A 14,679-nucleotide genomic window follows, 5' to 3' on the forward strand; every position below is an offset into this window, starting at 1 on the left:
CCATAAATAACCCCTCACCCACTTTCCTGAAGTAACCCCAATAACACCCAGTGGTTTACTAAGTTCGACTTTGGTGACACCCATGCTTTGGTCTGTGAGGGACTCCATATCTGGGGTGAGTAGACATGTATGTAGTGTCTTCCCCCCAAAAGTTTTGTCACACAATAAATAGCTGTCTGCAAGATACACTGTTACAATAGTGGCACATAAGTTGTAGGAGTTACCAAGCACTCCCTGACTGGATTCCAGGACCACTCCATAAGGTGCAACCTATGCCTGACACTATCTGAGTGTCCTTCTAGATTCAAAATGACCTGAGATCGGATAGGACATGGACCTGGAGGAAACCAATTACTACTGTTTTGCTAAAGTAACCTAGCAATACATTTACTCCCAATGACATTCATCTATACTCATAGATCAGTGTCTTGCTCAGAGAAGAAACTGACTGGTTTTGTGTCAACTTGACACAAACTAGAGTCATCAGAGAAGAAGGAGCCTTCAGTTGAGGAAATGCCTCAATGAGATCCAGCTGTAAGGCATTTTCTCAACTAGTGATCAATGGTGGAGGGCCCAGCCTATTGTGGGTAGTGCTATTCCTGTGCTGGTGCTCCTGGATTCTATAAGAAAGCAGGCTGAGCAAGCCAGTAAGCAGCACTCCTCTATGACTTCTGCATCAACTCCTGCCTCTAGGTTCTTGCCCTGTTTGAGTTCCTTTCCTGACTTCTTTAAGTGATGAATGGCAATGTGGAAGGGTAAGCTGAATAAATCCTTTCCTCCTCAACCTGCTTTTTTTTTGTCACAGCAATTGGAAATTCTAAGACACAGACCCATAACTGCACGAAGTACAGAGAGTGAGAGACCTTGGAACATTCAGTCCTACATCGATTCCGTCCCCTCAGGGCTCAGGGAACTCTGCAGAAAAGAAGGCAGAAATATTGCAAGACCCAGTGTATTTGGAAGACACCAAACAAACAAGGCCTGCTAGAGTCAGCAGGGCTGATGCTCATGTGAACTCACAGGGACTGTGGAAGGATGCCCGTGTCTAAGCCAATGGGCTTCCAGTGATGAGAGGGGCAGTGGATGCCGGTCCCCATCCCTAACCCAGAACTATCTCCAATTCATTACTACTCACAAGGGAAAAATGAATTTTCTTTAATAGAGCCCCGTGCCAGCAGCAGATGGCTAACACAAAATGAACTCAATGGTAGTTTTCTACTTCTCTCTCCTGATACTTTGTCTGGGTGTTGTTTTTCTCCTTATATGTATTATGGGCTCTGATTTTTTTTTTAAATGGATTTCTATGTGTGCCTCTGCGTCTTTTGTTTCTTGTGCTTTTTATCCTTGGTTCTTTTCTTTTTTTCCTCTATTGGTTTATTTGTTTTGTCCTGTCAGGTTTGTTTTCATTTTATCTTATTTTACTATTAATATATATATATATATATATATATATATATTTTTTTTTTTTTAAAGATTCCTTTGTTTCCTAATGAGAAACAAAAGAAAGGATATGGATTTGTATGGGTGGGGAGGATCTGGGAGGATTCAGCAGAGGGGAAACTGTATCAGAACATATTTTATGAAAAAAATCTATTTTCAATAAAACAAAACATGAAATTGCACTGAAATTCCTATACATTCATCTTCACACACTGACGCTAAATGTTTCCATGGAAGTGACTCCTCACGGTCTGACTGTTGGGCTTGGAGCATGTAGGTACATTTAGAAATACTAGGCTTCACTTCACAATGATGCTATTTTGTGATAGCGAGGCCATGTCCCCTGCACAGTTTAGGATTTGCTTTCCTATATGTAGTGATAGAGGAAAAGAGTTACTGACTTGCTCTTCCTCCAGGCTTTCTGCTGACATCTGAGGTCAGGAGTCATTGTCTAGGTGAGTGGTGTACTGTTGACAAGCTTTCCACATATCACCAGTGATTTCTGGGTATCAATATCAGAAGTACTCTTGTAATGCAAATTAATAAAAAGACACAGTGTAACATGAAAAATAAAATGATCCTGAGACAGATATTGGGGTTCAAACGGAAGATCAGGGAATCAAAACAGCCAGCCACTAGTTCTCACCACTTCCTCAGGCCAAATAGGCTGACCCTGCCGCCTCTCCTCAGTGTGGCTGGAGAATCCTGAGACTGAATGTCTTCCTATCCTCAAGACGGCTGGAGAATGAATGTCCTATCTTCAGTGTGACTGGAGAATGAATGCCTCCTACTGAATACTGAAGACCCTCTTTCTATCTGTTACACTCCTCTATTGCTGGGATTAAAGGCATGTGATCAAGACTTATCCAATCTCATGTATCCCTGGGTGGCCTCTTAAGCCTGAGTCCTAGGATAAAAGGTGTGTACTACTACCTTCTAGCTTCTGGCTGCTGGGATTAACGCTGTGTGCCTGACTTCTATGGCTTGTGGCTGGCTTTGCTTTCTGAATCCTCTGGCAATCTTTACTAAGTCATACATAATACATCACCACACACTCTCACTGCTGTAGTAGCAACCCCTAAGTCCCAGGTCAACCTTGAGAGCCAATTTCCCACTCTTAGAACCTCTAAAACATATGCTGCATCTTCAGGCTGTTAATGCAAACACAGTTTGACACCTGCAGGTTTGCTATCAGGGAGTTATTTTACTAAGTGTTTTTTGGATCAATTCTAGCCTTGTCTCGGTAAGCAAATATTCGATGTAGGCCATAGATTTTGTAATTCCTTTGAACTGAGGGTGTAGCTCTGTGGTAGAATGAGTGTTTGGAATTGTTTCAATCTCTAGACAACAGTCTCAAAGAAGGAACTTAATACATGATATAATTTTGAACGGAAAGTTTCAAGTAAGCAGTATAAGGATTATCTTCTAAGCACTTTTTGTCTGTTTCTTTGAGTCAGGTTCATATTGTGAAGCCCAGGCTGGCCTTCACCTGTTCAGTTCTCCCTTTCTGTCCCAGTGGCAGGGTTACAGGCAAGCAGGCTTCACTACTCAGTTAAGAAAATTGCATTAAAGTTTTCTTCTATCTATCTATCTATCTATCTATCTATCTATCTATCTATCTATCTATCTATTTGACACAGAGTTTCTCTGTATAGCCCTGCTGTCCTGGAACTAGCTCTGCAGACCAGGCTGGCCACGAACTCACAGAGATCTACTTGCCTCTTCCTCCTGTGTGCTGGGATTAAAGGTGTGTGCCACCACCATCCAGCAAAAATAAGTTTTCCTTCAGAAAAATAAGGAATATTATGTAAGGTATAAGATATAGGCCCTTTTGTATTGTTATTCAGCTGCTTACATTAAATTAGGGTGAATCCTTCAATCTAATTTCTGACAGAATAATGGGCCCATATGTTAACCTAATGAACCCATGAAAATACCAATTCACTTGGCAAAAAGGAACCACAGGCTGAAGATGTGAATATGTTAAAGATGGGGAGAGTTGCTAGGATTACCCAGATGAAAATTGGATACCTCTTTGAGCTGTGGTCAGAGAAGGGCAGACTTGATGCTGGCGACTTAGAACGCCTAGAAGGACTTCATGAGCCTCTATGGACTGGAGAGGGCAGGAGAGCAGACTTTCCTGAGCCTGTAACATAAACACATTCCAGCCTAAAGCCGCACAGCGGGGAGAGGCCTGTTCTTTCAGACTTCTATAACTATAAGATGATGCATTGAGGCTTGGTTTCAGCCAGTGAAATCGTGGTGATTTGTTGCAGTACTGATAGAAAAATCAATAATATTTACCCGTACTCCAAACGCTATCATACACACTTTGGTGAAACCGAAGACAAAGGGCAGCTCCGGCCTTCCTAGGAGAAAATTTGGGCTTAGGACAGGTTGTTGGTTAAACCAGCCCAGAGAGACTGCAGTTAGGTAAACAATGAACAATGTTTTTCTGAAACATTTATTATTGGTTAGGTCTGGAACCCTGGGTCTATGACTCACTTCTCAGCCCCAAACACTCAGAGGTTGCAAATTAAACTTCTCCGAAGACGAATGTGAGGAGTTTTGGCCTCTTTGGCGCTGGCACCTTGCAGGGTCTCGAGCTCCAGAACACGCAGGGAGGTGGTGGCCCGCACAAGCTTAGCCTCCGCGCGCCCGCCTAGCACTTTTGGGCCCTCTCGGCTTCCGCCTCGCGCTGCGGTCACGTGGCTGTGCTCACGTGCCAGACGCGGCTGTCACTTTGCAGCTGTTCCGGCTTCCTCGGAGCGGGGCTGGTAACGTCTCCCGCGGGGTCGCCTTCGCTTGCTCCGGGTCTCCCGTGCCCCCGAGCGTCGGAGCGCGACCGGCGCCTGCCCGCCCGTGCGGCCCCCGCCGTCCCCGCGCAGTGCAGGTGAGGCTGTCCGGGCCGCTGCGGCTCCCGGGCGAGCTGCTTTCCCTGTGGGCCCCGTAGGTCTGCGGAACCACGGGGCCTTCCCCGCAGGAGGAGCGGGAGAGCGCTCGGGGCGCGGGCGGCCGGCGGGGCTCGGGGCGGAGGCGGCCGGGCTCGGGGGTGGAGGAGGCCGGCCGGGCTCGGGGGTCGCGGGCGGCCGGGCGGGCTCGGGGGCGGAGGCGGCCGGCCGGGCGGGATCGGGGGTCGCGGGCGGCCGGGCTCGGGGGCGGAGGCGGCCGGGCTCGGGGGCGGAGGCGGCCGGGCTCGGGGGCGGAGGCGGCCGGCCGGGCGGGATCGGGGGTCGCGGGCGGCCGGGCTCGGGGGCGGAGGAGGCCGGGCTCGGGGGCGGAGGCGGCCGGGCGGGCTCGGGGACCCGGGCGGGGACTGGCCGGGAAGGCCGCTCGGTGCCCAGGGTTCCAGCCTCTTCCAGACGAAGCCGGTTCTGCCTGGGGCCGACCGTCTGCGCCGACCTTGCTTGTTTAGGCAGCAAATTCCCGCATAGAGAAATTAAGTTCCACACTGACTAAGCACAGTGGGGACGCGGAGTAGAATTTGGGTGCGATTTATTTATTTATTTATTTATTTATTTATTTATTTATTTATTTATTTATTTATTACTTCCTTAGGGTCGTGGGGAAGAACATACGTTTTGGGAAATGGGAAGCTAGGTTTTTGTGTCGTGATAAAATGAGGTGTAAGCTTTTATCTGTTGGTTGACTGCTGAGGGTGTTTGTAGAAGCTCGTTATTGTACATTTTCCTTGTTAGACCAGACTCCAGTTGTTGGCTGTACCCAGTTTGTTCGAGAAATAGCTCTTAGTATTGGTTTTGAAAGTGTTGTCAATTTTTGTTGGAGAGGAACAAACTGGTTTCGGAAAATTTACCATGTCACTTGGTGTATTTGATTTTGAGCCAGTAACTTTAATGAAAGGAATTAATATGGCTCTTCAAAATAAAGTATAATAGATGCCAATAAAATGCCATAATTGGCCTTTTCCTGTATTTAATAGCTTTTTTTTTTTTTTGTGGAAGAGATTGGAAGGTGATTTAATAGATTTAAAGTAGTGGATTTTTGGGTTGATAGCATATTTAAAGCACTAGGTATGATTGCACCAGAGGCAGTCAAAGCGTCCTATTTAATTCCAATTTTGCTGTCAGTTTCTTAAATGGTCATTTAGAAAGTCTCACTGTATATTAAGGCTAATAATGAAAAGCTCTTCTCTGGAAAAGAAAAGGCCAGTTTTATGGGGCTGTAGACAAGATTTGAAATATGTTAATGCTGCATAGTCTTAGTATGTTTAATATTTAAGTTAAATGAATTTACTATGGTTATGTTAATATCAGTAGTTTAAAAATACAGTTCCTGCTATTCTGTTTTTATCTTGACCCTAAATTGAAGGTGTGTGGAAGAAGCATCCACTGTCATATTAGATGACCAAAATGGACATTCGAGGTGCTGTGGACGCTGCAGTCCCAACTAACATCATTGCAGCGAAGGCTGCCGAAGTCCGTGCCAACAAAGTGAACTGGCAGTCTTACCTTCAGTAAGTACTGGTTTGCCGTGAGTCACGGATGTCATGTGCTTTTGCATCAGGCTTTTTCGTGGTCATGCTTCTATGAGAGAAGACTGGAAAAATACTCATAATTGTGGAAGAAATAATTCCTCCTCTCCACGGAGCTGTGTTAGGGAGCCTGGGTGTGGTAGGAACATCTTAAGGAAGGATAGCAGTTGATGGTGGTTATTTTATATTGTTTTGTGTGCACGACTGTTTTGCCTGAGTGTACATATGTGTACCACCTGCATGCTGGTGCCCTGAGAGCTTAGAAGAAGGAATTGGAGTCACAGATGGTTGTAAAGCATCGCGTGTGCTGACCTTTGCAGGTCAGAGTATTACTGGGGGAGCTCCTTCTCTCCTTCTGGCATTTGGTACAGGCGTGAGTGGCAGGCGCCTTTACCTACCTGTACCATCTCACTGGTCCTCATTTATTCCTGCTAATGTTTCATCATTGCCTTTTATTTCATGTGGGTTTATTTAGGCATACTTATAACTGAATTTCTGAGGGTCAGATTTGGATATGCACAGTGAACAATCAATTGAGAAATCTAATTTACTTCTCTTGCCTACGCAAAAGTTATACAGAATAGCATCTCAAAAGGAACTCAGTATCAGAACAGACCTTTACTTTGTTGTTTGCTGTGATGGTAGGAAGCTGTTCAGGGGCTTATGAGTATACAGAAAAGGATAGCTAATTCTGCCGTCAGAAGTCACCTTAAACGGTGATTCTTCAACTTAATTTTCAAGGTTGAATGCTATTTGACTGTGTGGCAAAAAGAGGTCCTGTCCAGATACAATAGACACTGTCATAAAGGCAATGACTGTGCTGGAAGTTACAGTTTGGAGGCAAGCAGTGATGAGAACTTGAAATTCACAGCAAGGCAGGGGTACCTATGTGCCATTGGGAGGTTTCAGCCTGTTCCTGCCACTTGGTACTTTTCAAGATGGTTCTTAAGTGATGAACCCACATTATATTTGACGTCTAAGAAGGTTCATATGTACTTCTCATGAAAGTGATAGTTGATTGTAGGTGGCAGTTTGGGTTCTAGAGTTGCCTTTTTCAAAAATAGTCACTATCCTTCTGGGGGTACAGGGAGCAGGGTTTAACAGTTATTCTTGGAGCTGGAGATGCCCAGCTGAACAGTGCTTGCACAGTGAGTGTGAATGTGGGATGCACTATACTACCACAAGAACCTAGTGCCATTCTGAAGGTCACGCTAAGGCTGCTGAGGTGCTTGGCCTGCAGTAGAGGCCCCAGTGGGGGATAGCCTAGACATATAGGTGAGTCTGTAGTGGTAGTGTTAAGGCTGTTGGAGTGGTCAGACCTGGACACGCTTGAGAAAGTGAGTGTTCAGTTTAATGTGTGTGGGCGAAAGATGTCTAGGCTGACCTCTAGATTCCTCTTTTAAGGACCTGGGTTATTTGGGACCAGTGACCAAAGGACTGGTAGAGGAAAGACTTACCTGGTGTTTCCCCTTGATATATGATTATTTAAATCTTCTGAGCTCCTGACTTCTTTAGTCCAGAAAGGCTTCAGGTTAGAAGACAGGAGTTTGCATGTTTGCAGAGCCTGACTCTGTTTTAATGCAAACAGAAGAGTGTTGATCATAAAGCACCAGCAGAGCAGCAGAACTTTGTCCTGCTTGGTTCTGGAGTGTTTAGGTATGTGGAGGTTTTCAGTTCTGTACTTTTCCAGTCTGGAGGCCTTGGTGCTACATAATCTTGTTTTCCTTTTTCCTCGGTCTACCTTTATTTAGTTGTCTGTATTATAAATTGCTGTCATAAGTCCCCTCTGTTCTGCATGTGTATGTGTAAATGCTCATTATACATAACCGCATGTCTGTTCTTGAGCCTTCTGATGTGGGACACTAGTGTGTATAAAATGTCTTCCCTGAAAGAATGGTTACAGGAGAGACATGACTGTTAAGGATTCAGGCATTATGCTGGCCTGCCCCTGTCATCTATCAGAATGCACTCAGGCAGTATCAGCCCAGGGTTCAGTGACTGCTAGTCCGCACACAGGTACAAAGGACCCCTTAAAAGACTCACTCTCTTTCTGCTCTTTTTCTTGCTGTTCACCTGGGGTAGACAGGACTTTTCCTGTCTCCCTCTTCTTTTCTGTCTTTTCTCTGTCTCTCTGTCTCTGTGTCTCTTTCCTCCTCTCACTCCCCTTTCTAATAAAACTCTTACACAAACTCCGTCTGCCTGGCATGCTTGTCCTCTGTCTTGGTCACCCTTGCCTATCCCTGGAATCCACCAAGGTTCCCCTCGTGCTTAATCATAGCACTGATATACGTAATCAGTGGATCTCAACAGTGGGTCAGACTTCTACTGATGACATAGAAACCCATGGAAGAATTACCTTGTACCAAAAGGTCAATCAGTATGCGCTTGCCCTCATGAATGAACATTATATGAAAATACAATATTCAAAAATGTGTTTGTATTTGATTAAATGTTTACTTAACTAGGCAGTGCAAAAAAGACAAGTGGGAATGGATTTATGTGCTAGTCAAACAGGAATCCAGCAAGAGTATATGTTGAGACTCACATACTCTAACCTTGCTTTTAATCTTCTAATGAAGAAACAGATTTTTGATGAACTAAATAATAAACTGTGATAAGTATTAAAGGAAGAAGTGTGACACACATATAGATGTAAAACAAAAGGTTGAATGTAACAAAGAAAGGAGAAGCAGCTGTTAGGAGCAGGGGCAAGTCTTCACAGAGCACATGAAGAGTCTCACAGCAGCTGCCTAAGCAGAAGGAAGGGGCTGCAATGCAGGGGGCCCTGGTTGGAGAGCTCAGGATTGAGTGCACAGTGCTTGAAGGCTTAAAGTAGCTTCATGTGGTTCAGTTTCTTTTAGGGGACATATGTATCCCGCAAGAAGTCAGATGGACACTTGAGGGCTGTTCTGCTGTCATGCCTTATCAGTAGAGTCTGGGTTTAGACCTTAGGGTTTGAGTGTGGTGTTGCTACTGTGACATACCTGACTCCTTGATGAGTGGAGCAGCTGGAAGGCTGTGCCAGCTTGGAATTGCAGATGACAGGTTCAGTGGAGACTTGAAATAAGAGAAGCTGGGATGATTTGGTGGGGAGAGGAAGATTGGACTCTTGACTTGAGTGTCTAGAAGAAAGGAGTTCAGGAAGAAAAGCAACATTTCAAGGATTAATTGTTGGGTACAAACTGTGAAGAACAAAAAGCCAGTGGTGAAGGACTCCTGGGAGGAAAGCAGGAGTGGGATGACTTTGGGGAGGGTGGAGATCACATAGAGAGGTTGTTTCCTCCTCTCCTCTCTTTCCTCCTCCTCCTCCTCTCCTTCTTTTTTGGTTCTTTTTCAAGACAAGGTCTCACTGTGTAGTTCTGGCTGCCCTGAAACTCACTATATAGACCAGGCTGGCTCTGCCTCTGTCTCCCACTGCTGGAATTAAAGGCATGTGCCACTATGCCTGGCTAAGGAAAGGTTATTTTTCAAAGAGAGGGAGGATGATGGTATTCTCAGTTGGAAGACAAAATATGTCAGGAAATGACTGTACAATGTCACTGTTTAGTGGCCTTGGGTATAATGACTTTGAAGGCCAAGTAAATATGTTGGCCTTGGGGCTTGGAGAAATTAGACTTTGGATAAAAGTAAGAGGTGACATTTTATTGAATTCTTACAGTGGATAAGGTGCTGTATCAACTGTGTCTTGGATTATTTAGCTCTGACCTCTATATAAACCCTTTGAAAGTCATGTGATTATTGTTCTTATTTTGCTTAGGTAAAATAGTGGTAGAGCTAAACTATTGAATGATGACAAGTCTTGTAGCACTATCATTTATGACCTATCAAAAGACAATTTTCAACAAATTTAAAGCTGTTAATTAGTTCCCTTTGTGTTTCTACAGTTAGTTCCCACAAAATGGAGTGTTTTCTGATAGGCTGACCAGAGGAGGCTAGTTAATAGAAAGACAGAGAAAGCAGAAGGAAGGTCAGAAAGTTCAGTACTCATTCTCGGTTACTGCCCTAAGGTGGGAATGGAGAACCAGAAGAGTAGATTTGGTTATGGTTCATTAGTCAGGTTGGCTTTTTGGTTAGGATTTCAGCACAGGTTGCTCAATATTATGCACATTAAAATTATACTGTTGGGGAAATTAGTCTGCTATCTTGTCTGGTTATGTTAGACCCTTTATCTAGTTCTGTGGGGCCTACATTGCAGAAATCTAGTACAAAACAGTGGCCTGTAAGTTTCTTGAACTTATTAAGGAGAAAGGAAAAAGTATTAGGAATTTCTGTGTCACTCACAGTGACTGCTCAGTACTTACTAAACAGAATAATTTGTTCTTGCTTTGTAGGGGGCAGATGATTTCTGCTGAAGATTGTGAATTTATTCAAAGGTTTGAAATGAAAAGAAGTTCTGAGGAGAAGCAAGAGATGCTTCAGACTGAAGGCAGCCAGGTGATCTTTACATTTATTTTATAATGAATACTTACTTCTCTATCTGCACAAAGTCTGGAAAGGACTGGGGTGTAGCTCAAGTGGTAGAGTACCTAGTTAGCATGTATAAGGAAGACCACAGATTCATCCTCCAGCCTCAGACTACAACATAAAAATTAAAATGGTAGAAAACCTTTAATGACTATGTAGTATTATACTTTACGTATGTTATTCATATTAATATTATAATAGCACTTTTTGCCATGGTAGGTATAAAACCCGTGGATTTTTTTTTTGCTTGCTAGACAAGTGTTCTACCAGTGAGCTGTATCCAAGCTTGTCTAAAAAATAATAAATAAATAAATGAAACTTAAAACATTTTTACTTTTAAATTGTCTATAAGGTCCTGAGTAATCAAGAGTAATAATTGCTAGGCGTAGCAATAGTAATTATTTTAAAGCTTATCTCTAGAAACAGTCAAAAATCTGATACAAGTCATGGTAAAGTTCTTAGGTGTCATCATTAATGATATTTGTAAAAAGTATACATTTTCTATAGAGTGTTAACTAATAAATAGCATTTCTATCTTGTTATGTAAAGAGAAATATTATTTTATAGGAGTTCCACTAAAATTGTGAACAGAGGGAAATAGTGTGCTGGTGTGGTGGTGCACACCTTTAATCCCAGTACTTGGGAGGCAGGGGCAGGGGCAGGGAAATCCCTGAGCTGTGGCCAGTCTGCCCTACAGAGTGAGTACCGGGATGGCAAGGGCTACACAGTAAGACCTTGTTTCACAAAAAAAAAAAAAAAAAAAAAAAAAAAAAAAAGAACACCAACATTGATTTTGTGTCTTGCAGTGTGCTAAAACATTTATAAATCTGATGACTCACATCTCCAAAGAACAGACAGTGCAGTACATACTAACCATGGTTGATGATATGCTGCAGGTAGGTGTGGTGTGATTATTTGCTCTTTTGGCTTTTTTTGGGGGGGGGCATCACCCAGCACCCAGGTATCACATAGAGAGGCGTATTTTTAGTTATGAATGCCCTGCCTTAGCTTGGCTGCTTTTTAGCCAGCCTTTCTTATCCTAAATTAAGCTGTCTACCTTTTCCCTCTGGGCTTTTGTTTATTTTTTTACTTGTGTTTTTTTACTTTCCTTCTTCATGGCTGCTCCTGCCCCACTGTTCATCGCTTTGCTAGACCATCAGGTGCTTTAGCCAGGTAGAGAGTTAAACAAATGCAGCATAAATGAAAGTCACACACCTTAAAATCATACCCTGCCCCAATGCTTTTGGGTACTTTGATATTTTATACTTTACAGTAACAGCAGTTCTGGAAGGTTTCACTTCATGATTCTCTTTTAGAGTTTTTTCTCCTTCTTGCTTAAACTGGGGATTGAACCTAGGGCTTCCTGCATGCAAGGCAAGTCCTCGCCTGATGTACATATAGCCCAGGCCTACCTCTTTTGAACACCGACATACTTTACTGAAACCCATGGCTCCTATTTCAGTCGACAGCTTTTGATGCTGTTTGTTCCAGGTGAGGAACAGCAAAGCGCTTCAGTTCCTTTGAGACAGTTTTACATGTAATCTGAAACTTTCAGTTGCATAAAATTCCGATTACTGCTTTAAATGCCTGTGAATTCAGAGGAGCCTAGTAATAATTTTGAGTTTTCAACTACAGTATAATCTTGGCTTAATTTGCAGAGCATATTAAGATGGGCCCTTGAGCTGTTTAAGCTAGGGTCTGTCTGTGTCTCAAGAGAATTAAAGAGGCTTGAGGATTTAGCTCACGTGTACAGGGCTTCTTTGGTCTATGAAAGGACCTAGGTTCAGCTTTCCCCTCCTAGTCCTGGTCAAGGAGGAGAGACATTGGGAGAAGAGTGCTTGTTTGGTTCCTTGAAGAGTACTCTGGTCAGTTTATAGAGTACTCTGGTCAGTTTATAAGGAAAAAAAAATCCTTACATATTCTGGCATGCATAGTGGCCATTATTAGGGATACATAAATTAGGAAGAATGGCTCAGTTGCTGGGGGCTACCAGGTTGTCCTAGGTTGATGCAGGCCTGTCTGTTAATGATGTCATTTCTCTGCACACTTAGTCCTTCAAAACAGGAAGCTTGAGGAAAGCAGGAATGCTGCCATCCACCTCTGTTACTGTGTGGGGCTGCATGTGGCTCAGGAAGCATGTGACTTGGTGTTTAAACTGCACTGTTAGGTACATGTATACATACGAAACACCTGTGTTCTTAGTTGGACAAATACCAGTTTATCATTTATAGGTGCATCTTTTACTTTCGTATCAGCACTCAATTTTTTCTAATTGTAGTTTTAGTAACACAGTAACATTGTGCTTCTCTTCTGACTTTATGGATGCACTTGTTAATTCCCCACAACATTCAGAAAGTGTTTCAGAGCTGCTGACCCATGTGTACAATGAAACTCAAGCTTGTTTCCCTGAGTTTAGTGTTTGCTGGTCTTTGTCTTTAACATGAAGTGTGCTGTCAGAGTATGTGGTCAAGTTTCTTTCAGACTAAGTGTGTATTATTTTTCTTAAAGTGTCACTTGATTCTGTTTACATCCTGCCTCAGATTCTACTAACCCTTGTGTATTTCATTAATTTTGAGAATGTGTTTTCATAACCTCTCTGCATAGGGAGCTTCTATTTAAAATTCTGTAACCTCATCCTATCACCCTTACTTTACTTTCAACTTACCTGTTGTAGCTGATCAGTGTCATTGGTTTCTGGCTTGTCCTTACTTCTTTTCTTTTTGCAAAAACAGGCATATGCTTCATCTTCTGTTAATTATTCCTCTTTTGTATTTGAAGATCATACATCTATTATTTACCCCTCTTTATTATGTGAAGATACTTACTAGATATTGCCTCTTGGTTTTTGCTTGTTTCACTTAACAAAATATGCCAGAATCTTTGCATATTAATTTACAGAGATCTGTCATATTGTTTTTGACAGCCATGCAGTACCCCAATAGTGGATGGGCCATAGTGTACTTAATTGGGTTTCAGTCTTTTATAATCAGGAGTAATGAGGCAAAGAATAACCTTGTACAAGTATTCTTCCAAATTCTTGGAAAGCGCACTTTATCGTACATTGTCAGAAGTTGCATTCTTGGGTTAAGGGTAACTACATTTATATCTGTGTGAAGAGATGGCCCAGTGTTCCATTTTGAATTTCACTAGAGACCAGTGTTTCTCTGCAGCCTTGCTGGCAGAGTATGTTTTCAAGTTTCCTATTTGAAATGATACCTGAGGTTGAATACTTTCTGTCCTTCCTTCCTTCCTTCCTTCCTTCCTTCCTTCCTTCCTTCCTTCCTTCCTTCTTGATAGAAAAATAAGATATAAGGAATAAGAACAAGGGATGCTCTTAGTGTAAAGACCTTTGCATATTTTCATTTAATCCTGAATATTTTATCTTCTTTATTGTTGTATAAACTTTATTTCTGTGCCATCATCAGTTTGCTATCCATTTATTTCATATTTTGGAATCTTAGTAATTCATTTTATTTGAATTAATTTTATTGTTGAATTTTTGTTTAATTTGCAAAGGTATACTCTGTCTCTGGTTAATTATTTTCTCATTGTTTTGTCTAATGTTGCCATTATAATATTAAATAGTTGACCTAGTGAGCACCCAGCTTTGTTTATAATCTTGGCAGAGGTGTTTCTGTGTATCTTTGGAAGTTCATCTTGCCTCTTGTACTAAGATGCATCTAATATCATATTTTGAAAATATGCTTCTTTCTGAAAGTTACTAATGCTTCATTAGATGGGGAGACCTGCCTACTGAGGATAGTACCGTCCCTAGGCTGGGAATCTTGAACTGTATGAGTGAAGTGAGCTGAACAGTAGCAGGCACACATTCTTTCTCTCAGCTCTTGATTATGGGTATGTGACCAATTGTTTCAGACTCATGCCACTGTGACTTCCCTGCTATGATGAACTGTAATCTGAAACTGAGCAAAAAAACAAAAAACAAACAAACAAACAAAAAAAACCTTTCTCCCCTAAGCTGCTTTTGCCAGAGTATTTTATCACAGCAACAGAAGGAAGCCAAAGAAGCCTAAGATACAGATGTTCTATATGTTAATTTTATGTGTGGTCCTCCCTCAAAGCGTGCTGAGTATGACATTTAAAATCTCCTTTCATGAGTGTTTTTCTAACTCTTCTTTTCTTTTGTTGTTGCTGTATTTTCTGGCATGTATTATAAAGGAGAATGCAATATTGCTTGGCATATATATTCATTACTGTTACGTTTTTACTGCTTTGGGACATTTAATAGTAAAAAGTTCTTGCCATAAAATGAAGCCAAATGC

General features: G+C 42.4%; 1 protein-coding gene across 2 annotated transcripts in view; it reads left to right on the plus strand.

The window, feature by feature from the left end:
- Positions 1 to 5,757: 5,757 nt before the first annotated feature.
- The window catches only part of Atp6v1h (ATPase H+ transporting V1 subunit H), a 71,008-nt gene continuing 62,086 nt past the window's right edge, over positions 5,758 to 14,679 (plus strand). For both annotated transcript variants that reach the window (XM_051197752.1, XM_051197761.1), the window contains exons 1-3: positions 5,758 to 5,914; positions 10,264 to 10,366; positions 11,203 to 11,292. In XM_051197752.1, coding sequence (XP_051053709.1) covers positions 5,802 to 5,914; positions 10,264 to 10,366; positions 11,203 to 11,292 — 306 coding nt within the window. In that variant the 5' untranslated portion in view covers positions 5,758 to 5,801. The remainder of the gene's footprint in view (positions 5,915 to 10,263; positions 10,367 to 11,202; positions 11,293 to 14,679) is intronic.

The sequence above is a fragment of the Phodopus roborovskii genome, unplaced genomic scaffold (assembly GCF_943737965.1).
Source record: "Phodopus roborovskii unplaced genomic scaffold, PHOROB, whole genome shotgun sequence".
NCBI classification, from domain to species: Eukaryota; Metazoa; Chordata; class Mammalia; order Rodentia; family Cricetidae; genus Phodopus; species Phodopus roborovskii.